This window comes from Myotis nattereri (assembly GCF_964212035.1).
Source record: "Myotis nattereri genome assembly, chromosome: 6".
NCBI lineage: Eukaryota > Metazoa > Chordata > Mammalia > Chiroptera > Vespertilionidae > Myotis > Myotis nattereri.
The window spans coordinates 63726667-63751394 of record NC_138081.1 but is presented as its reverse complement, the minus strand read 5'-3'; the positions used below and the strand labels follow the sequence as shown (position 1 = coordinate 63751394).

General features: G+C 43.0%; 1 protein-coding gene across 1 annotated transcript; it reads right to left on the bottom strand.

Annotated features, from left to right (window-relative positions):
• Positions 1–9295: 9295 nt before the first annotated feature.
• GTF3C6 (general transcription factor IIIC subunit 6) lies at positions 9296–19725 on the bottom strand. The gene is made up of 6 exons (XM_081094294.1): positions 19670–19725; positions 19169–19249; positions 17696–17759; positions 17551–17595; positions 14656–14769; positions 9296–9626 (listed from the first exon to the last, which is right to left on the bottom strand). The coding sequence occupies exons 1-6, from the start codon at positions 19712–19714 to the stop codon at positions 9328–9330; spliced, it is 648 nt and encodes a 215-aa protein (XP_080950420.1). The 5' UTR covers positions 19715–19725; the 3' UTR covers positions 9296–9327.
• Positions 19726–24728: the final 5003 nt, after the last annotated feature.

The window sequence follows — 24728 nt, the reverse complement described above, 5'->3', positions numbered from 1 at the left end:
GTTTTTATTGATTTTTTTAGAGCAAGAGGGAGGGAGGGTGGAGAGAGAGAGAGGAATATCGATGTGAGAGAGCAACATTGACTGTCTCCTATATCTACCTCAACTGAGACGGAACCCACAATCTGGGCATGTGCCCTGACTGGGAATCAAACCAGAAACCTTTTGTTGCATAGGACAATGCCCAATCAACTGAGCCACACTGGACATTTTTATTAATGATATGCAAGTATAGCTATATTAAACCCAGATACAAAATACCAATAACCACCACCACCCCAAATATAAACAACAGAAAAACATTTTTTAACAAAAAACAGTACCAAGAAACTACAAATTGTCATTAAAAAGATATATTTGCCCTAGCCGGTTTGACTCAGTGAAGAGAGCATCAGCCTGCAAACCAAAGAGTCCTGGGTTAGATTCCATTCAAGGGTACATACCTCGGTTGCAGGCTCCTCCCCAACCCCGGGCAGGAGGCAACCAATCGATGTGTTTCTCTGTCTTTCCCTCTCCCTTCCACTCTCACTAAAAATCAATGGAAAAATATCCTCAAGTGAGGACTTTAAAAAGGTATATTCACTCTGCATTGAATTAATAATGTAAAGTGTACTTCTAGACAATTTTATAAACAGGATTTTCTTATTCTGCAAGAAAATATTGGTAGAAGTCATAAGAGTCATAAAATCTATTTCCAAAAGTATTTCTGCACTTGATCTTAGCCAAAAGGCCGAGAAGCGATCCAAAAGCATTTCTGAAAGACTACTCTAGGTGAGCCTGACACATTAAGAAGCTTGTTCAGTTTCACATAAGCTGATGGAACAAAAGGAAATGAACAGTAAATTCTTAAAAGTGTTAAACTGCTGCTGAATGAATAGAAAAACATATATCTACTGTTTCACTAAACTGTCAATAAATTAGGATCAGTCATCTACACTAATAAAAGACAAACATGCAAATTGACCATACCTTCACTATGTCTTAAGCCACGCCCACCAGCCTATCAGAGTGACTATATGCAAATTAACCCAACCAAGATGGCGGCCGGCAGCCACAGAGCTGGAGCAAGCAGGAGGCTTGATTGCCCCAATGATGGAGGAAGCCAAGCTTCCCGCCTGCCACTGCCGGCTCTGAGCTCCACTTAAAGCGACAAAGTTTCAATTAGAGAAGATAAATAAACCCCAGATACCTGCTTTCAGCCGGCCGTGGCCACGGAGCTGGAGCGAGCAGGAGACTTGGTTGCTCCAGTGATGGAGGAAGCCAAGCTTCCCACGGCCGGCCGGCTGTAGCCTCCGCAAAAGGCAACAAAGTTTCAATTATAGAAGGTAAATAAATCTCAGAATAAAAAAGAAAAAAAGGAGAGGCTAGGAGCTTCCGTCGCCGGGGGGCTTGGCCAGCCTGAAAACAGCCATCAGCCCCTCACCCAGGCTAGCCACACCTCCATGGGGTGAGGGTCCCCACTGTGTGTGGGGGGGGCTTGACCAGCCTGCAAAAAGCCATCAGCCCCTCACCCACGCTGGCCAGGCATCCCAGTGGGGACCCCCACCCTGAAGGGGGTGTGACCAGCCTACAAACAGCCATCAGCCCCTCACCCAGGATGGCCAGGCACCCCAGTGGGGACCCCCACCCTGAAGGGGGTGTGACCAGCTGCAAATACCCATCAGCCCCTCACCCAGGCTGGCCAGGCACCCCAGCGGGACCCCCCATCCTGATCCAGGACACCCTTCAGGGCAAACCAGCCAGCCCCGACCCTTGCACCAGGCCTCTATCCTATATAATAAAAGGGTAATATGCAAATTGACCCTAACAGTAGAATGACTGGGCGTGACTGATCACTATGACACACACTGACCACCAGGGGGCAGATGCTCAATGCAGGAGCTGTCCCCTGGTGGTCATTGTGCTCCCACAGGAGGAGCTCTGCTCAGCCACAAGCCAGGCTGATGGCTGCCAGCACAGTAGTGGTGGCGGGAGCCTCTCCCACCTCCTCAGCAGCACTAAGGATATCTGACTGCAGCTTAGGTCTTCTCCCTGCTGGTAAGTGGACATCCCCCGAGGGTTGCCGGGCTGCCAGAGGGATGTCTGACTGCCAGCTTGGGCCCAATCCCCCAGGGAGTGGGCCTAAGCCAGCAGGTGGACATCCTCCGAGGAGTCCCAGACTGCGAGAGGGCACAGGCCAGACTGAGGGACCCCCTCCAAGTGCACAAATTTTTGTGCACCGGGCCTCTAGTGTATTACATAAAGAACAAATTGGTAGATTTTCAAACATTTCAATAATGGCCTGAAGGAATAATGCCCCTTGAAGCAGCTTAACAATATGGTACTTTTGAGTGGAATATCAGTATTTGTAAGCAAAACCCAACCATTGCATTCAGTGTCAGTAGTATTAAATGTGACAGCTACATAGAGACTGGTTCCAAGATTAGTTTTTAAGTAATCCTAGTGAGTTAGTAAGGCAGATCAATGGTGTAGAAATTCTAGATTTACAAAATATTTCATAGTTGAAAAATAAGATTTTATTTTACTAAATTTGAAACATTTAATCTTATTAACAGGTATGGAGCTAAAACATACCATATTCTCTTCAGATTTTATGACTTTATTTCCCTCAATTTAAGGTATAACTTACTTCATAGTCTAGATGTTCCTTTGCAAGATTACAAATCTTGGGAATCTTCCACTCAACTTCTTTATACTTTTCTAAATATTTCAAGTTTGCTGAAATGCATAATGTGTCAATTAGGATTAAATGTGGCTATTGCCCTAACTGGTTTGGCTCAGTGGATAGAGCGTCGGGCCTTGGACAGAAAGGTCCCAGGTTTGATTCTGGTCAAGGGCATGTATCTTGGTTGTGGGCTTGATCCCCAGTGGGGGACATGCAGGAGACAGCTGATTGATGTTTCTCTCTCATCGATGTTTCTAAGTCTATCCCTCTCCCTTCCTCTCTGTTAAAAATCAATAAAAATATATTTTTAAATAAATACATAAATAAATGTGGCTATTACCGAATGACTTAAACAAGTTATTTCTCTCAGGTAAAGATGAGAGGTGGGCAGTTGCAATGAACAGCAGCAGTAGCACAGGTTTGGAATGACATTCACACTCACAGGACTCAAGCCTTGTGGGACCCAGCCTGGCACTAGGAAACGCACAACAGCATGTGCCTTGTTTCAGCAGGAGTCTTTACTCCAGCTGCCCAAGTGTCAATTCAGCTGTAAGGGAACAAGATCATTGGGTGGGTACAAAAGCCCCACTGGCATAGAAGCTTCATACTGCCTAAGAACCAGTATCTCTTGAAATAGCCCATGAGTGTAGCTTCCAGGGGTCTTTGTAATAAGAAACACAGCACTTGCCGAAACCGGTTTGGCTCAGTGGATAGAGCGTCGGCCTGCGGACTAAAGGGTCCCAGGTTCGATTCCGGTCAGGGGCATGTACCTGGGTTGCAGGCACATCCCCAGTAGGAGATGTGCAGGAGGCAGCTGATCAATGTTTCTCTCTCATCAATGTTTCTAACTCTCTATCTCTCTCCCTTCCTCTCTGTAAAAAATCAATAAAATATATTTATAAAAAAATAATAAAATAAAATAAAAAATAATAAAAAAAAGAAACACAGCATTTAAGAAAGCCCAAAGCCCACGTTTTCCAATTTATAGTTCTTGTCAGAGTCTTCCTAGCCGAGGTACAATTTACTAGTAAAGGATCATTTTTAATCATAAACAATATTGCCTAGCATCACAATTGATGTTCTTTTAATATTTTGTCTAGTATGTTTACAGAGAAAACCGTGCTGAAAGATAAACTTGAGGTCTTTTTACTGGAGAGTTTCATTAACTCTATTCAAAGAAGTCTAGGGTAGCATCATAAAATTAGGACCCAATATTCTATCTTCTTGCTCTGCTACCATGGCTTTTATTTCCAATGTCACTTTATAGTTCAAGAAGCCTGCTGGAGCTCTAGCCATCACAATCATGTTGCAGCAGCAAGAAAGAGATAACTGGGCCCATTTCCTTTTACACCTTAAGGTTTAAGGAAACTTCCCAGATTCATTCATCACTCAACACTTCTAATTCCATATCATTGGCCAGAGCTTAGTATTATGGCCATGTATATACTAAGAAAAGCTGGGCACACTGATAACCTGAATAAATTCTTGGGTTCTATTACAAAGAAGAAAAGGAAGAACAGATACTGGATCAGGTAATTAGCAGTCTCTCCTACAGATAGATATGATGGGGGAAATAAGCTTTTTATTTTTATTTTATTTTTTTAATAAATCTTTATTGTTCAGATTACAGTTGTTCCTCTTTTTTCCCCCCATAACTCCCCTCCACCCAGTTCCCACCCCATCCCATGCCCTTAGTCCCCCCACCCACTGTCCTCGTCCATAGGTATATGATTTTTGTCCAATCTCTTCCCGCACCCCCCAAACCCCCCACACCCCCTTCCCCTGAGAATTGTCAGTCCACTCCCTTTCTATGCCCCTGATTCTATTATATTCACCAGTTTATTCCGTTCATCAGATTTTTTATTCACTTGATTTTTAAATTCACTTGTTGACAGATATGTATTTGTTGTCACTTTGTTGTTCATAATTTTTTTAAAAAATATTTTTATTGAGTTTATTTCAGACAAGAAGGGAGAGGGAGAGGGAGATAGAAACATTAATGATGAGAGAGAATCACTGATTGGCTGCCTTCTGCACAACCCACACTGGGAATTGAGCCTGCAACCCGGGCATATGCCCTGACTGGGAATTGAACCCGTGACCTCCATCCAGGTTCATAGGTCGACACTCAACCACTGAGCCACGCCAGGCGAGCTGTTGTTCATAATTTTTATCTTTACCTTTTTCTTTTTCTTCCTCTTCTTAAAGAATACCCTTCAGCATTTCATATAATCCTGGTTTGGTGGTGATGAACTCCTTTAGATTTTTCTTATCTGTGAAGCTCTTTATCTGACCTTCAATTCTAAATGATAGCTTTGCTGGGTAAAGTAATCTTGGTTGTAAGTTCTTGCTATTCATCACTTTGAATATTTCTTGCCACTCCCTTGTGGCCTGCATAGTTTCTGTTGAGAAATGCACCCCTTTGAGGGCTGTGTGCACTTATAGGTAGGCCTTGATTGCTGTTGGTATCCCTGGGAGGAATTGACCTCCAGGCCAATTGGTTGTGAGGACCATCTGTGTCTACAATGTGTTAACGTAAAAAAACCATTGAAACCTGTAAAGAATTTTTGTGAGTTTATTTGAGCCAAACTGTCGACATATGCCAGGAAGCAGAACCTCAACGAATTGAGATAGTGCTCTGGAGAATGGCAGGGTTACATCCGTATTTATACATGAAATTCATTGGTGACAGATTTAAGGAGGTGGGATTAAGCGAAGCGGGGAAACCTCTGTGATAGGATAAAAAGTAAAATGATGGACACATACTTAGGTGGATGCAGGATCAATTAACATGATAATGAAGGAATTTGTGGTATCTGTCCTGGCGCCCAGCACATTTGGTTGTGCCCCAGGGGCTCCAGAAAAAGGGAAATCACAAGTTACCCAGACATTTCAAGGGTATGTTATCATAGATGCAAAAAGACAGATAGGCTCAGTTACAGTAAAGGTTGACCTTATCAGTGAAGATACCGGCTTAGGACGCAACTGCCCACCATAACTGCTTTTAGTTAAGGTTTAATTTCAGACCATCCTTTGTGGTTACTTTAGGTCTCCGAGTCTGCAAAACTGCCATGCAGGCCTCTCCTGAGCTTGTCAGGTCAGCATGTGGCCCCTTTCGTCCACAAATGGAAGAACTGCTGTGCTGGAGACACCCTTATGTGGCAGGACTTGCTTCAGTGGGGGTTTGGTGCTGAGTCTGCCCCTTGAGTGTGTCACTTATGAATGTGAAGAGTTGTAATCTGGTATGGTTTCACACTGACAACTGGGTACACTGGTTCTTGGATCTCCAAGGAGGTGCAAAGTCAGCCACTGCCTGAGGCCACCCAGCAGGAGCTACAGCAAGATCTGCAGATTCCTCCTCTTTGTTTGGAGTTTGGAAGTGCCCAGATGAGGCCCAGCTGTGAAGCAAGGCAGGCTACTGCTGCCAAGCCTTGGGCCTTCTTTTAGAAGCTTTGGAGCTCTCTGACCCAGCTACAGTTTGTTAGGCTAGGCTACAAAACCACAGGCCATTCATATGCAAAAGCAGCTTGGGTGGGGTTGTAAATTGGGTGGGGCAGGGTTTCAGGGAATCACCAGGGTGGAGCAAACAGCAATGGCTGCCAGTCAGCCCTACACCAGGGAGGTTCCCGCAACTCCACGTCCTGAGCCCCTACACAGGGACAATGATGGCTGCGAGCACCTCTGAGAGAAAGCCGCCCTCATGTTCCTGTCCCAATGCCAGACAGTCTAGTTTCTCCTCGTATGAGTCTGCATCCCCAGAGTCTCGCCCAGAACTGGAGTTCAGAGCAATCAGGAGCTTGTATCTCCCTCCCGATTGAAAAAAACAACAGCAGCGCACCCAGTTGCCAGCCTGTTTCACGAGCACCTCCGCACCTCTGCACCTCTGTACCTCCTACCAGTCTTAATGTGCTTTTTTCTTTCCTTCTAGTTGTAGAACTTCCACTCAGCCAGCCTTCCCGTGGTTCTGGATGATATTTGTTTTGTCTTTTAGTTGTAGTTTTGATGTGGTTGTGAGAGGCAGCAAGTACAGGTGTTTACCTATGCCGCCATCTTGGTTCTCCTCTCCAGTTCGATCAATAAGCTTTTTATTAAACAAAAGCTGAGACCAAAGTCATATAAAAATTGGGAAGATATACATGCTTATAGTTTGGAAATGTTTTAAATCAAGATAAATTGTTTGTTTTTAAGTTACAAAACTTATTGAAGAAAAATTCCTCATTCTATAACATTAGTTATCTAACCTGTCATAATATAAAATTATATCCAATAGTTATAAGATATAATTAATGTAAGATATGTTTTATTAGTACCATATGAAATTGTCTTTTTATACTTAGAAACAATCAAATGTTGGCAATTTCATACAGTAGATCTATAACAATGTATCAAAGTTTGTGAATATTTTATGTAAAAAAATACAAATTAGAGCAGATCTAGGTCATCACAACAGAATGGCTCTTAAAACTGAATTCCAATAATCGAGTCAAGTGGGAAAGGAATGGAATTACAGCTGAAAAAGGAGGAATTTTACTTTTATCCTTAAGCACTTCTGAATTATTTTTCTTTTCCCAGATGTATAATTACTATGGTAGACTGGAAAATACCACTCCTCAAAGGTTCTCATGCTCTAATGATCAGTTCTATACCTGTTTATGTTAAATTACATAGCAAAAGGGACTTTGTAGATCAGTTAAGGTTACACACCTTAAAATAGTCCATCCAGGTGGACCCAATGTAATTAAATGGACCATTAAAGGTGGAAGGCAAGAAAGGTTGGTCAAAGATAATAGAAGCAGCAAGCCCTAGCTGGTTTTGCTCAGTGGATAGAACGTCAGCCTGAGGACTAAAGGGTCGTAGATTCAATTCTGGTCAAGGGCACATCATACCTCGGTTGCAGGCTCAGATCCCTGGCCCTAGTCCGAGTGCATGCTGGAGGCAAACAATCAATGTCTCTCTCACATCGAAGTTTCTCTCTGTCTCTCCTCCTCCCTTCCATTCTTCTAAAAAAAAATCAATGGAAAAATATCCTCGGGTGAGGATTAATACACACACAAAAGAATAGAAGCAGAACAGATGTTAAGCAGGAGAGGAAACTTGACCTGCCATTCCTGGCTTTGAAGAGAAGGGGACCATGAGCCAAAGAATGCAGGCAGCCTCTAAAGGCTGGGAATGACTTAGCTGAGAGCAAGGAAAAGGGGGCCCTGATCCTTCATTCCAAGGATCTGAATTCTGCCAATAAATGAATGAGCAAGGAAATATCCTCCACCCTTACCTCTTAGCTCCCACTCCAGAAAAGAACGAAGTCCTGCCCTAGCCAGTTTGGCTCAGTAGATAGAGCGTCAACCTGTGGAATGAAGGGTCCCAGGTTCGATCCTGGTCAAGGGCATATGCCCGGGTTGTGGGTTCGATCCCCAGTGGGGGCGTGCAGGAGGCAGCCGATCAGTGATTCTCTCATCATAGATGTTTCTATCTCTCTTCCCTTCTCCCTTCCTCTCTGAAACCAATAAAAATATATTTTTAAAAAAAGAATGAAGTCCTACCAACACCTTGATTTTAGTCCAGCTGGGACCCACGTCAGACAGACCTACAAAATATAAGAAAATACATTTTGTTGTTTTGATCTACTAAGTTGTGGTAATTTGTGATGATTGCAAGAGAAAACTTATACACCTACCTTAGTAAAACCTCCAGTTTAAAGGACTCATCAGAGCTCAGCCAGCATGGTTCAGTGGTTGAGCGTCCACCTATGAACCAGGAGGTCATGGTTCAATTCCCAGTCAGGACATATGCTTGGGTTGTGAGCTTGATCTCCAGTGTGGGGCATGCAGGAGGTAGCTGGTCAATGATTCTCTCTCAACATTGATGTTTCTTTTTTTTTTTTTTTTTTTTTAAATATATTTTATTGATTTTTTTACAGAGAGGAAGGGAGAGAGATAGAGAGTTAGAAACATCGATGAGAGAGAAACATCGATCAGCTGCCTCCTGCACATCTCCTACTGGGGATGTGCCCGCAACCCAGGTACATGCCCCTAACCGGAATCGAACCTGGGACCTTTCAGTCCGCAGGCCGACGCTCTATCCACTGAGCCAAACCGGTTTCGGCTCAACATTGATGTTTCTATCTCTCTCTCCCTTCCTCTCTGAAATTAATAAAAATATTTTTTTAAAAATAAATGAAGAACCATCAGAGAAAGATCCCTATAGTCATTTTAACCGTATTTTTTTAATCCTCATCCGAGAATGTGTTTTTTTTTATATCGATTTTTTTTAGAGAGGGAGGGAGGAAGAGAGAGACAGACAGAGAGACACAGATGTGAGAAACATCTATTGGTTGCCTCCTGTACCCGCCCTGTTCAGGGATGGAACCCACAACTTGGGTATGTGCCCTGACCAGAAATCAAACCTGGTCACCTTTTGGTGTACAGGAGGACACTCCAACCAACTCAGCCACACCGTCCAGGGCTAACTATATATTTTTTAAACAACCATATTTTTAAAAAATTCTATTTACATCTGGTCTTTAATGATTCTGGTATATCAAGTTGTAGCTGAGATTGAAAATGTGCACAACCAATAAAAATAATAAAATAGTGAACAAATAAAAGCTAAGCAGTCAATTATTTTATATAAAAATTTAAAAAATTCTATTTATTATTAAAAACATTTTATCTAGGAGTAATTTCTAAGGCAGCATCTTGAGTTTCCATAAACACAGAACTTTCTGTTTCAGAAGGAGTTTCAATAAGAGGACCAGAATCCTCTATTTCCAAGTGCGGTGGTTTTTCCTGTTCATAGCTCAGGTTTGAATTAAACTTCATTTGAATGTTTTGCTCTTCCAACTCCAACGGTTTATCTGGGGCTGGAGCTACAACTTCTTCATCTTCATTTTCATGTAGAAAGTTACAAATCATGTTGGGTCTATTGGAGAAATCATTATCCTCGATTTGCAGCCATTCCACACCACCTAATGGGGGTATAGGGAGTGTTTAAAGGTGGGAAGACAAACCAAGAAAGAAACATGAAAAAAAAATTTTAGTTACTTAAGTATATTTTTCTTTAAATTTTCATCGCATCAATATATGTCAAACTGAAACGCCAACATAAACCAAGGATCATGGTCCCTATAACTACTGATAATCACAAAATTTCCATCTTACATGGAGACGTTGTTATGCTTATAGGCCCTATAATATAGGGTATGCATCATCAAAATCACTAAAAGTAATCTGCTTCAGTTACTGCTACAAGCTTTTCTTCCCATAGTTCAATTTCCAACTCATTCTGAGAGATAATTTGAGCTCTCACTGCCATCTCATACCTTAAAGAAAACTGTCACTTCTCTACCATTTTCTCCTTACGCACTTAGTTTTCATATGACCATGGAGGATTCTACTCTATCACCTCAAATCAACACATATATGTCATTCTGAGTTGGGACATCCAATTGTCAAATAAAACACCTCTCAAAAACAAACAAACAAACAAACAAACAAAAACCTTGAAAAATGTTTGTTCCTTTCCATAGTCATAGTCAATGCCCTAACCCCTCAATAAACCCCTACAATCAAGAATTGCTCCCAGATTGGTGCAGCCACTCTGGAGAACAGTATGGAATTTCCTCAAAAAGTTAAAAATGGAACTCTCATTTGACCCAGTAATCCCACTTCTAGGACTATATCCCAAGAAATCAGAAATGACAATCAGAAAGGGCATACTAGTATACAACCCTATGTTCATAGCAGCACAATGTACAATAGCTAAGATTTGGAAACAGACTAAGTGCCCATCAGCAGATGAATGGATTAAAAAACTGTGGTACATCTACACAATGGAATATTATGCTGCTATAAAAAAGAAGGAACTCTTACCATTTGCAACAGCATGGATGGACCTGGGGAGCATTATGCTAAGCGAAATAAGCCAGTTGGAGGAAGATAAATATCACATGATCTCACTCATTTGTGGAATATAATGAACAACATAAACTGATGAACAAAAATAGATCCAGAGACAAAGAAACACCAAACAGACCGTCCAACCTCAGAAAGAAGGCGGGGGGGGGGGGGGGGGGGGGTTAAGAGATAAACCAAAAGACATGTATGCATGCATATTAGCATAACCAATGGACATGGACACTGGGGTGGTGGGGGCTTGTCCTGGGGGGTGGGAGTGACCAGGGAGTGTGGGGAAGCATGGGACTTGGTTGGAAAGTCTGTAAGGAGGAATCTCCAAAAGGTTGGGGGCCTCTAGGAAGGCCTTGCCAAAGGCAGCAAACCCTGCCTTGCCTTTTCCAAACAAGTCTGAGCCCCCGGGTGTGTCACTGGAATCTTTATATTTAGACTTCCGAACATCCCTGCTTAAAGGACACTACAAATGCATGTGTCTTCTCAAGGATGCTTACCCTGCTGATAGTTATCTAATAGTTAATTTTAGTTCACGCTGTTACAATAAAAGCCTAAGGAGGCAGGCGAATGGGGCTGCTTGGTTGCTATAGCCAAGCAGTCCTTTAGCCCTCTCTTTCACAGAAACATGTGTCAGAGTAATCCATTTATCCATAGCTCAGGGTCTGCTGGTCAGTCTTGGCAGGGGAGGGGTCGATCAGGGAAAAAGGAGACATATGTAATACTTTAAACAATAAAAAAAGAGCCGAAACCGGTTTGGCTCAGTGGATAGAGCGTCGGCCTGTGGACTGAAAGGTCCCAGGTTCGATTCCGGTCAAGGACATGTACTTGGGTTGCGGGCACGTCCCCAGTGGGGGATGTGCAGGAGGCAACTGATCGATGTTTCTCCCTCATCAATGTTTCTAACTCTCTATCTCTCTCCCTTCCTCTCTGTGGAAAATCAATAAAATATATTTTTTTAAAAAAACAATAAAAGAGAAAGTTTAAAGTCTAAAAAAAATTGCTCCAATGGTAATTTTTATTATTCTTATTACCCTTTCAGCAAATATTTTCAATGGATCCTCTTTAATTTCTTCTTTTATAGTTTCATGGTTAATATTTAATGCTTAAAAATCTTTGATACTTGTAACAGTATTCTGGGTTGTTGTGAAAAAGTTTAAGATTAAGTTAAGATTTTTTCCCCCCAGTGTTGCAACAAAATCTAGTTTTTTTTGCAGTTATCTGCTTCATTCTTTTCCCCCTTTTTATTGAATTTATTGGGACCTCATTAATTTCTATTTGGAAGCCCAAGCTGTTTAGTCTCATTCTCAAAATTCTGACAGATATTAAGATACCCCAACCTATCTCGCCACCTATTCACACTTCCATCTGCTCTGTTCTTCACCATAACTAACTCTTTTGCAACTGTTTGTTGACACTTCCTAATTATTGATCCCATGTCTTCTCATATGTTATGCCTATAAAGTCTCCATCAAAAATGTGTTAGTTCTTTTCTCTCTAGTTCAGTTTCAACTACTGGCTTTTATATTTTTTTCTGCAAAAGCACTATACTACCACTCACCCAGGTTCAAAATCTTGAAGTCATTCCTCCCCCCTGCCCCGCCCTCACAGGAGAGCATGCAGTCCCCCACTACCACAAATTATGCAGTAGAATTCCCCACATTTGAGGAAATCACAGGGGTCAGCACATCACAGTGCAATAAATAAGCCTCACCCTGGGAAAACCACCTTCGTGATCATGGTATCTCCCCTGCCAGGCAAGTATTGAAGCCATTCTTTAGTCTTACTTTACATGATACTTGCCACCTAACAGATACTTAAAATAAGGTGAATGAAATGGGTAGCCATTCTTTAGTCTTACTTTACATGATACTTGCCACCTAACAGATACTTAAAATAAGGTGAATGAAATGGGTGTTGTTACACTGAGCCATGTGTTTCAATGTGACTTACTTTTAGAATGCTAGTTCCTAAAAGGTAGGGGCCACATCTCCTAACTATTCTGTTCTGCCTCCAGCATATTGCCATGTTTGGTGGCCAGCCACCAGATGGTCCCCAATGATCCTCACTTTCCTGGTATTCAAGCCCCTGTGTAGTCCCCTCCCACACTGAATAGGATACTATAGAAATGACAGAATGACTTCTAAGGCTATTCATAAACGACATCATGGACCATGTGATCTGGGAGAAGCCAGCCGCCATTTCAGGAGGGCATTCAAATAGAACTATGGGGAAGCAAGGAACTGCGGCCTCATGCTAACAGCCTGCACAAACTGGCCAGCCATGTGAGTGAGCTATCCTATATAATTAGATCTTCCAGCCTTGCTCAAGTCTTCAGGCACTGCAGCCCAGCCAACATACTGTCTACAACCTCATGAATTCCAAGCCAGAACCGCCTGGCTAAGCTACTCCCAAAATCTGGATTCACAGAGACTGTGTAAGAGAGTTGGGGTTTTTTGTTGTTGTTTTGAGTCATTAAGTTCTGGGTAATTTCTTATGCAGCAATAGGTAACTAATACTTGGTTACTAATTTATTTGATTAAACAAAACACCAACATCTTCTCAAAGGTCTATCAGATTATTAAAGACTACAGGAGAGGAAATTTTATAATCTGCTTGAATGAGTATCTAAAGCTAGCTAAGCTTCTCTGATATGTATCTCCTTTTCGGGGTCATTCCAGAACTTCAAGTACCTCCTTCTTCCCGTTATTTTCAGAGTGCCTAAAAAAGGGGAGAGTTTAGGGGTATACATGATAAGAACAAAGATTTGTCCTGTAGTTATGTTAGTTGGTATAATTAATTTCTACATGATTAGTGTACCTTCAAATGTTAATTCCTTAAAATATAATAAATCTATCGAGCCATGAATATTCATCACTAGAGTCATATTTACAAGGGTTTCAAATATGTCTTTGAGCAATGAGCTTTTAAACCATCAGGTGGTTATTTGTTCATCTCTACAAATATGTGCCTGCTACGGGTGCAAGTAGCACTGGTCTACAGTCTAGTCCGGGACAATCAGCACCTAGAGAAGGCTAAATGAATGCTAACTAGGAACCAGACTCCGGAATAACAACTATGGTCCTCCAGTCCCTCCCTCACATATAAAGCAAGCTTCTTCCAGCTGTAAGTTTTTTTGGAAAGATTGCTGCAGCTGCCAAAAGTTTCCAGTAAATCCTCTGAGCTTACACCTTGGGAATCCAGAACAGCTATCATCATATCTTCTCTACTTACAAAGAATTTTAATTAAAAATAAATGAATAAAAAGAGCCTGGCCAGTGTCACTTAGTGGTTTTTGAGTGTCAACCTATGAACCAGGAGATCATGGTTTGATTTCCTGTCAGGACACATGCCTGGGTTACGGGATCGACCCCCAGTGGAGGGCATGTAGGAGACAGCTGATCGGTGATACTCTCTCATCATTGATATATATTTTTTTTTATTATTGATCTTTTTACAGAGAGGAAGGGAGAGGGATAGAGAGTTAGAAACATCGATGAGAGAGAAACATCGATCAGCTGACTCCTGCACACCCCCTACTGGGGATGTGCGCGGAACCAAGGAACATGCCCTTGACCGGAATCGAACCTGGGACCCTTCAGTCCACAGGCCGACACTCTATCCACTGAGCAAATGGGTCAGGGCTCATCATTGATATTTCTCTCTCTCTCCCCCTCCCTTCCTCTCTGAAATCAATAAAAATATAAATAAATAAGGAAAGGAAGAAAGGGGGGGGGAGGGAGAGAGGGAGAGAGAGGGAGAGAGAGAGAGAGAGAGAGAGAGAGAGAGAGAGAGACTGTTGATTTCCCTAGGAATCAGAAATCATGTCAAGTTTCTTGACAAACTCCCCGCAGCTATTTCCAATGCAAAGCGGATAGAGATTTCTTGTATGTCCCCAGCGCACTCTGCTACATTAGAGTTCAACTGAATTTTAAATCTATGTTTGATACTTTTCATGGAGCATCATCAATAATAAATTTAACACATTACATATAGTCCTTACTACAAAGTACAAAAAATGTCCTGGTAGCAATGTGTCACTGTCAAAACCAATATTAAATCACCAATTTTCAGAAAACCAGGTTAACTAACCTATGCTTTCTTCTCCTTCCTTCTTTTCTGTCAGAAGAGTTCTTGTCATGCTGAGCTTCTTCATCGTATGGCATTTATATTTTAGCACTGTTTTATTGTTGCCTTCTGCATCCACTAGAACATAAAATAAACTCAATTATTATACTATAATACAATAGTACAAATAAAATAATCATGTTAAGCCTCAATAATTCCAATTTAGTGAGTTACACTACTTCCTGTCTAGATAGTGGAATAAGTTCAAGATTTAACTCCTCTCTCCTGCTCCAAGCATAGAGAAATGACAGATAAAATACATAACAACTGGACTCAAAACAACAAACAACTCCAGGGGACAGCCACACAGAACTATGAATGAAATTAAAGTGATGGGCCTACTAGGTTCCAGCCCTGAAGTAAGAAAGTGAAGCCAGAAACTTGGCTTTACAGGTTAACGCAGTGATGGCGAACCTATTGACACACATGTCAGAGGTGATACGCGAACTCATTTTTTGGGTTGATTTTTCTTTGTTAAATGGCATTTAAATATATAAAATAAATATCAAAAATATAAGTCTTTGTTTTACTATGGTTGCAAATATCAAAAAATTTCTATATGTGACACGGCACCAGAGTTACGTTAGGGTTTTTCAAAATGCTGATACGCCGAGCTCAAAAGGTTCACCATCACTGGGTTAACGAGATCTAAAATTCTACCACACTTGCCCTAGCTGGTTTGGCTCAGTGGATAGAGCATCGGCCTGCGGACTGAAGGGTCCTGGGTTCAATTCCAGCCAAGGGCACATTCCCGGGTTGCGGGCTCGATTCCCAGTAGGGGGCATGCAGAAGGCAGCTGATCAATGATTCTCTCTCATCATTGATGTTTCTATCTTTCTATCTCCCTTCCCCTGAAATCAATAAAAAAAATGCTAAAAATAAATAAATAAAATAAAATTCTACCACACAAAATTACCAATAGTGAGAGAAGGATGAGAAAAGTCATGCTGCCAACCCCACTGTCTGGGGTTACGGCTTTACAGAAAACTGTGGGCACAGGCAGGAGGGAGGATGAGGATCTGAGCTAAGGATGTGAAACACACTGCAAACTTTCATACACTGCTCCTAGGAGTGTAACTGACGTGTTAGAAAGCAATATAGTAAGTGGAACTACATGAAACTGTCAATTTTCAGCCCAAATAAGTCATTTCATATTGGTGAACCCAACACAGTCATCAATCTATCTCATTTAGAGTGTATACCTTAAACATTTTTACATACATGCACAAGGAGAGTAAAAATATTCATGACAGCATTTTTGTAATGAGTTAATAAGCATAATTAAGAACATAGACTCTGGAGCAGACCATCTGGGTTCAAATCCTGATTCTGCCTCTTTGTATATGACCTTGCAAATGTTATTTATCTCTTGTGCTTCAGGGTTTTTTTTCCAATATAAAATGAAGATAATAATGGGATCTACCTCGTATACTTGTAAGGATTAAATGAGTTAACACATGTAACGTTTAGAATAGTGCCTGACATATGTAAAGAAGGCATTTAATAAGTATTACTAACTAGAGGCCCTATGCACAAAATCCATGCAAGGGTAGGCCTTCGCAGCCCCTGCTGCCTCTCAGCCCTGCGGCCCCAACCCTCACCCACTGGTCGTTCAGGACTGTCGTTCCACCATCCATTCTAATTAGCATATTAGCTCTTTATTATATAGGACTAGAGGCCTGGTGCACAAAAATTTGTGCACTCAGGGGGGTCCCTCAGCCCGGCCTGTGTCCTCTCGCAGTCTGGGACCCCTCAGGGGATGTCCACCTGCTGGCTTAGGCCCGCACCCTGGGGGATTGGGCCTAAGCTGGCAGTCAGACATCCCTCTAGCAGCCCGGGAGCCCTCGGGCAATGTCCACTTGCCAGCGGGGAGCAGGCCTAAGCTGCAGTCGGACATCCTTAGGGCTGCTGAGGAGGCGAGAGAGGCTCCCGCCACCACTGCTGTACTGACAGCCATCAGCCTGGCTTGTGGCTGAGCAGAGCTCCTCCTGTGGGAGTGCACAGACCACCAGAGGGCAGCTCCTGCATTGAGCATCTGCCCCCTGGTGGTCAGTGTGTGTCATAGTGACCAGTCATTCCCAGTTGTTCTGCTGTTAGGGTCAATCTGCATATTACCCTTTTATTATATAGGATTACTGGTAATAATGGAAACAACCAACATGTCTGTTAACTGGAGAATAACTTGTGGTATAGTCACAAATGGAATACTAAGAAACAGGGAAAACAGAGTTATATATATCAGTATGTATAAGTCTCAAAACATATCTCTAATTAAAGATTATAGAATGATATGCATAATATGCTATAATTTAAAGGGTGTCCCAAAATTCCTGCAAGATTAGAATTTTGCGTGAGCATTAACAACAACAACAAAAAATAAAAGCCTACAGCCGAAACCGGTTTGGCTAGGTGGATAGAGCGTCGGCCTGCGGACTGAAAGGTCCCAGGTTCGATTCCGGTCAAGGGCATGTACCTGGGTTGCGGGCACATCCCCAGTGGGAGATGTGCAGGAGGCAGCTGATGGATGTTTCTCTCTCATCGACGTTTCTAACTCTCTATCCCTCTCCCTACCTCTCTGTAACAAAATCAATAAAATATTAAAAAAAAAAAATCAGGTATAGGAAAGAGAAACAGCAACTTAAGGTAAATGACTATCTGAGGACAGAAGGGAGAGAATAAATTTGGAGAGGGGTATACAAGTGGCTTCAAAAGTATCTGGAATGCTTTCTATCTATCTGGCAAAATGGTAGAATTTGATACAGCTAGACAATGAGAATATAAAATGTTTAATTTTAATATTCACTGTACATACATGTTTTAAGTATTTCGTAGTAAAAAGGGTCACCACAAATCACTTACCATGTTCAACATTTTCTTCAAATATAACACAGGTCCCAAGAGTGTCTGTGGAAAAATTTAAAGGTAACTTGTTAAGAAATAACAGAGCTACATTCTCTGAAAAGCATATTTAAAAAGGAGTTTCATCTATCTGACCTCCTCCTACCTTCATACTCTCCAGCAAATACATAGCTGTCCACTTGCAGAATGGGCCTCTCAGTGTCAATTCCCTACATCAGAATACAGGATCATAAAAAATAATTAGAAAAAGCCACAGAAGTTGGGTAAAATGGGTGAAGGTGGTTAAAAGATACAAACTTCCAATTATGAAATAAATAAATCCTGGGGATGTAACATACAGCCTAATGACTACAGTTAATAAAACTCTATTGTATCTTTGAAACTTGCTAAGAGAATAAATCTTAAAAGTTCTCATCACAAGCCAAAGCCGGTTTGGCTCAGCGGATAGAGCGTCGGCCTGCGGACTGAAAGGTCCCAGGTTTGATTCCGGTCAGGGGCATGTACCTGGGTTGCAGGCACTTCCCCAGTGGGAGATGTGCAGGAGGCAGCTGATCGATGTTTCTCTCTCATCGATGTTTCTAACTCTCTATCTCTCTCCCTTCCTCTCTGTAAAAAATCAATAAAATATATTTAAAAAAAAAAAGTTCTCATCACAAAAAAGTAAAATTTATAACTATGTGTGATGACGGATGTTAACTAGACTTAGTGGGGGTGATCATTATTTCACAATACGTACAAATACTGAATCATTATGTCATACCCCTGAAACTAATATAAAGTTGTATGTTAATTATATCTCAATTTTTAAAAAAGAAAAAGCCTTCCACACGTAACCCTGCTACCAAGAGCAGGGGTGGGGAAGTCCAGACGGTGGGCCCTCAAAATCATTTGGTCTGGTTTTGCCAAGACTTAGGGTGAGTTAATGAAATGTTTGACCAAATATAGCAGGCTAAGTTTTAAGTTGATAATTTTGTATGGCCCCCGAATGATGTTATAAATATCCACATGGCCCTTGGCTGAAAAAAGGTGCTCCACGCCTGTGCTGGCGTCTAGAGCTGGTGTCCTGGCAAGCACAGTTCTGACCCCCGCAGCTCCAGCCTGAAGACCACCCAAGAAATAGGTCTATTTCGGTCAACATGCTCTTCAAGTCAGCCTAAGGGCAGGGAAGTATGGTCAACAGTTGCTCCAAGATTTTAAAGCAAAGTGATAAAACAGGTGGTAACGCAGAATACAATAGCTCAAGACAGCAGAGTGTGAGGTCTTTGAAGTCTTTTCTTAGTAGGTACCTTCTCTCCCTTCTCCACATTTCACCTGTGTGTGCATATCGCATTACCCTCTCTCCCACCTCACTATCTAAAACCATGCATTTTTTTCTAAATATCAAAATGCCACTTCCTCCAAATCTTCAACTCTCTGCAGCCATACATCCAGACACTCAAGCAGAGTTAGGCATCTTCTCCCACCTGCTCCCACAGTCCCCGGTACCTCTACGATTGTCTAATTTAGAGTTCACTGCTTTGTAACGTGGAATTAATGGATCAGTCCCCAAAGTTCACCATTCATTCTTGTTCTAAATTTATGAAAATCTACAACCACTCCCCAATTCCAGAAGACTCACCAAAATCTTGCATTTATTTTCACATTTTGAGAGAAAGTCTGAATCGATAATTCCTGACAATTCCACCAGAACCAGCTGCTCCTGGTGGGAGAAGGAGGAGTTAACATGCTAGCACGCGGGTGCTGTGCAGGAAGAGGCAGTTACCAGGCGCACCCCCGCACCCCCACACCCCCACGGCAACGACCCCACCTCCGTGAAAACTAGGTCTTGCTTTCGAGGACAGGAAGCGAGCGCCGTTTCCAAAAGCGACTTCCTCCACTTCCCCATTCAGACCAGACTGCTGCAGTCGGGGCTGCGGCCAGCTCCCCCGAGCCCCCTCCACCCCTCCCCCGGGCCTCCAGCCCCCGCCCGCAACCCCAGGGGCAAGAAGCGGGCGAGGCGCCCGTAGGGGCTCCGAGCTGCCGGCGCACCCGACTCCCTCCCCCTCCCGCTGCCAGCGCGGCCCTCACCGCCACCGCCCCTCGCAAGGCTCCCCGTCGTAGCCCTCACTGTTTCCCCTACCTCCTCCTCCACGTCCGGGGGACTCCGCTCCACCGCGGCGGCCATGATCCCACCCCTCCCCCGGCCCCCAGTGGATGGCCACGCCCACCGCCGCCACCACACCTCCCCGAGCACCAAGCGATTGGCCACGCCCACCGCGGCCGCCGATTCCACTCCTCCCCACGGCCCCAGGGGATGGCCACGCCCACCGCGGCCGCTGATACCACTCCTCCCCACGGCCCCAGGGGATGGCCACGCCCACCACGGCCGCCGATACCACTCCTCCCCACGGCCTCCAGTGGATGGCCACGCCCACCACGGCCGCCATCTTGAGTCCGGGCAGCGCCCGCCCCTCCGGTCCTGCTCAGGCCCCTAAACCACTCCTTGCAGGCGGCAAGGTGGTCACCCCGTGCCCAGGTGGAAGCCGGTTCCATGCCCGTTCTTTTCTTTCTTTTAGTTATTTATATTTTTATTGATTTTAGAGAGGGAGAGAGAGAAACATCCATAATTGATCAGCTGCCTCTGGCATGCCCCCTACTGGAGATCGCTTGCAACCTGGGCATGTGCCCTGATGGGGAATCCAACCCAGACCTTCTGGTTCATAGGTGGATGCTCAACCATTGAGCCACACACCCGCGGGGCTCCTTGTTCTTTCTGGAGAGCAGAAGCCGGGTCCTGGCTGGCTTGGGGGTCCTGGGACCCAGGGATCCATCGCGTAGGCCCCGCCCCAGGTGGGCGGAGAGGGCCCGGGAGGGAGAGGGGGTGGAGGAGTGCAAGCAAGGAAACCACCACCTGCAGGGGCATGCAGAGGCTGTGTTAGCCGAGCCTCCTTTCTTTGGAATAAATTCTTAATATTTGGAGGGAAAAAAGAAAGTAACTTCATAGGGTGATCTGATTGAAAATTACTAACGGGGCGTGTCAAGGTGGCTGGTCACACCCCAGGCATATAACTTTATTTAGTAGAGGCCTGTATTCGCTTTAAGCAAGCCCTGCCCGTTGTTTCTGTGCACCCCTATGACTCAGCGGTTCTCAACCTGTGGGTCGAGACCCCTTTGGTGGTCCAACGACCCTTTCACAGGGGTCGCCTAAGACCATCCTGCATATCAGACATTTACATTACGATTCTTAACAGTAGCAACATTACAGTTATGAAGTAGCAATGAAAATAATTTTATGGTTGGGTCACAACATGAGGAACTGTATTTAAAGGGCCAGAAGGTTGAGATCCACTGACTAGGTTAACACACTTCTGAAATAAGCAGTAGTCACCCTCAAGAGAGCACACAGTCTTAACTATCCTGTAATCCAATCCCTGCATTGCCTTCTCCCACATCCTTGTAACTGTTCTTAGTTCCCTCCTTAATCAAATGCATAAAAAAAAAGTATTCTCTGGAGCATTTGAGATCTCGCTCCCTGGCATATGGCATCAGTTTGACTCAAATTCTTATAAAAACTCTCCGCGGGTATAGTCGGTCTTATGTGACAATAAGTCGGTCTTATGCTTATGTGAGCACTAATCCTCAATTTACATTTATCCTCAGCCAAATTAAGAGCACATTTCAATGAACTAGTGGGGGTGCAGAATGAGCTACCTAAAGATGTGTTTCTGTGGAATGCAGATTGTTGAGCTAAAGGCAATTTTAGCTTCAGCCTCAAGAGAAACTTCTTTACCTAGAAGAGCTTGAATCAGGGGCTTACCCATATGTTATCAGTGGTAACCGTTTTGACCCTACCTATATGGCAGGGAAGCTTTTATTTACTAAATATCTGCTCTTCTTATCTTGCCCCCTTTGAAGCCCCCTAGGCACTTTACTTCATCCCAAGCTCATCCCCCTTGTATACCTCAATCCCCCTTTCTATCTCTGAATCTGTCCTGTATGTGTGTGTGTGGAGGGGGTGGGGGGCAGTGTCTCTGTGTCTCTCATGTACATGGGATTTCCATACATATTCTAGGTATTTACAAAAACATGTATACAAAATCTGTAAAGTAATTTTCACATAGCACTCAGACTACAGAAACATTCCCTTGGAAGGAAAGAAGACATTATAGTACTGGCTTCATGGCCTAGAACTCATGCCCTTTGAAAATTCACTTAAAGGTTGAAACCACTCTCAGACAGAAAACAGGAACTTATTGGGCAGAATAACTCTTCAACATTGGCTTTGAAAGAGGGCGAAAAAGAAACGTTTTGGTGATTGGGAGGAGTTTCCATGATACATAGTCAGAGTTTGTTCTTAATAGGTTTACTCTCAATCCTAAAAAAAGATAAGGTCCAGCCCTAACCGGTTTGGCTCAGTAGATAGAGCATCGGCCTGTGGACTGAAGGGTCCCAGGTTCGATTTCGGTCAAGGGCATGTACCTTGGTTTCGGGCACATCCCCAGTAGGAGTGTGCTGGAGGCAGCTGATCGATGTTTCTCTCTCATCGATGTTTCTAACTTTCTATCCCTCTCCCTTCCCCTCTGTAAAAAAATCAATAAAATATATTTTTTTAAAAAAGATAAGGTCCAGATGCCAGCTTAAAAAGACTAAATTATCTTTATTATCTTTGCTTAAAAGTAGAAGCAATAAAAAATGTGGTATGCCTATATAATAGAATCGTATTCAGCAATAAAAAAGGAATGACATAAAATAACATGCTACAGCATTGTTGAACTTGAAAACATTACTTTAAGAAACCATTCACCAAAGCCCACATGTTGAATGACTCCATTTATATGAGATGTGTGCTGTGCCAGCACAGCCAAGGGTTCAGTGAGCCTGAGGAGGGGCGGTGAAGGATTAAAGAAGACAGACAAGAGAATACAGCTGGGGCTCAGTGCATCTCCCATGCCTGGATGAGGTCACAGAAAGACCCAGCCAGCAAGCCTAGGCTTTATTTTATAGTGAGATTAAAGTATGTCAACATGTTTACAATGTTCTTGCGAGTTTCACCTTGTTTTGGCAGCACTTGTTGCACCTCCCACAGCCCATTAGCTACCTATGAAGGAACTAGGGAGGGCTATCAGGTTAAGCTTAATTATGCTAAGAGGGCTCTACCCTCCAAGCTGGGATTTGTTTGTGGCCCTGCCACAGGTTAGTCTGAGGCTTAACCCTAGAGCCGCTCCCTACAGAGATGTCCAAAGCAGGCAAGCCTATAGAGAGAGAAAGTAGATTAGTGGCTGTCAGGGCCCGGGGATGAGGAATGACTGCTACTGGATGTGGGGGTTCTTTTGAGAATGATGAAAATGTTCAGGAATTAGTGGTGATGGCTGCATAACTCTGTGGATACTCTATACTAAAAATTACTTTATACTTTAAGAGTAAATTTTATACTTTAAGAGTATACTTGTCCATCACACACCTGTCAGAATGGCTGTCATCAACAAATCAACAAATGACAAGTGCTGGAGAGGATGTGGAGAAAAAGGAACCCTTCTGCACTGCTGGTGGGAATGCAGACTGGTGGAGCCACTGTGGAGAACAGTATGGAGTTTCCTCAAAAAACTAAAAATGGAACTCCCATTTGACCCAGTGATCCCACTTCTAGGATTATGTTCCAAGAAACCAGAAACACCAATCAGAAAGGATATATGCACCCCTATTTTCATAGCAGCACAATTTACCATAGCTAAGATTTGGAAACAGCCTAAGTGCCCATCAGCAGATGAGTGGATTGAAAAACTGTGGTACAGCCATACAATGGAATACTACACTGTGGTAAAAAAAATAAAATAAAATAAAAGGAATTCTTACCATTTGCAACAGCATGGACGGAACTAGAGAGCATTATATTAAGTGAAATAAGTCAGAGAAAGATGAATATCATACAATATCACTCAGTTGTGGAATATAATGAACAACATAAACTGATGAACTAAAACAGATCCAGAGATAGAGAAGCATTGATCAGACCGTCAAACCTCAGAAGTAAGGTAGGGGAGGATGGGGGTCAACCAAAGGACTTGTATGCATGCATAGAAGCCTAACCAATGGACACAGACACCAAGGAGGTGAGGGCATGAGTGGGGGGAAGGGGTTGGGGGGGGGGAATGGGGAGATAAGGACACATACCTTAATCAATAAACAAAAAAAAATCTTAGAAGAAGAAAAAAGAGTATACTTGTATACTTTAAGAGTAAATTTTATAGTATGCGAATTATATCTTTAAAAGCTGTTATTAAAAAAAACTAACAATAGTCCAGCCGGTGTGGCCCAGTGGTTGAACATCAGTCTATGAACCAAGAGGTTCCTGGTTCAATTCCTGGTCAGGGCACATGCCAGGGTTGCAGGCTCAATCCCCAGTGGGGGGCGTTCAGGAGGCAGCTGATCGATGATTCTCTCTCATCATTGATGTTTCTGTCTCTCTCCATCTCCATTCCTCTCTCTGAAATCAATATATATAGATGTCTTTTTAAAAAAAACGAACTAACAATAGTAAAAGTAGCTAGTTTTAAACTGAACAGGGAAAACGAAATTGCTTGGGTGATTAAAGAAAAATCTTTGAAGGCCAGATCAGGGCCAGATACCATGGAAGCTACATAGCAGAAATATAATTTGGTCCTGGATTAAAAAAAAAAAAGGTTTAAGGACCCATGTCTGGGGTTTGGAAGGAGCTGGTAAGGATCAAGTGTCATTAGCTTCTTTTCACTGGACCCTCTTTAGGCATCATGAACAGTCTCATGAGGTAATACTTATGAAGCATGATATTCAAAATATTGAATGACTAGCAGGGCCCAGCACTCAGCATGCTGGAGTAAGGTCATGGGAAACTGGATAATGTGTAGAGCCACCTAGAGGCTTGATGCAGTTTCTTTTCACTGACTGATAGTGAAGTTTCAATAATTTAATAGCTGGCATGGTTTTACCAGTACATACACCCTATCAGTCCTCCTTAGTCTAACTTCCATTTTATACATTAGGAATCTGAGACAGAAAATTAGGAAACTTGCCTGTCTGACTCATTCCTCTATACTGTTATCTTTACTGGGAAAGCCAGAGATCTTAAAAGATCAAGTGAGATGCCAACCCCTGCATCAGGCTAGCTGGAGTCAGAGGAATGAGATGGAGCATCCAACTTTAATAGAGGATCAAACCCACAA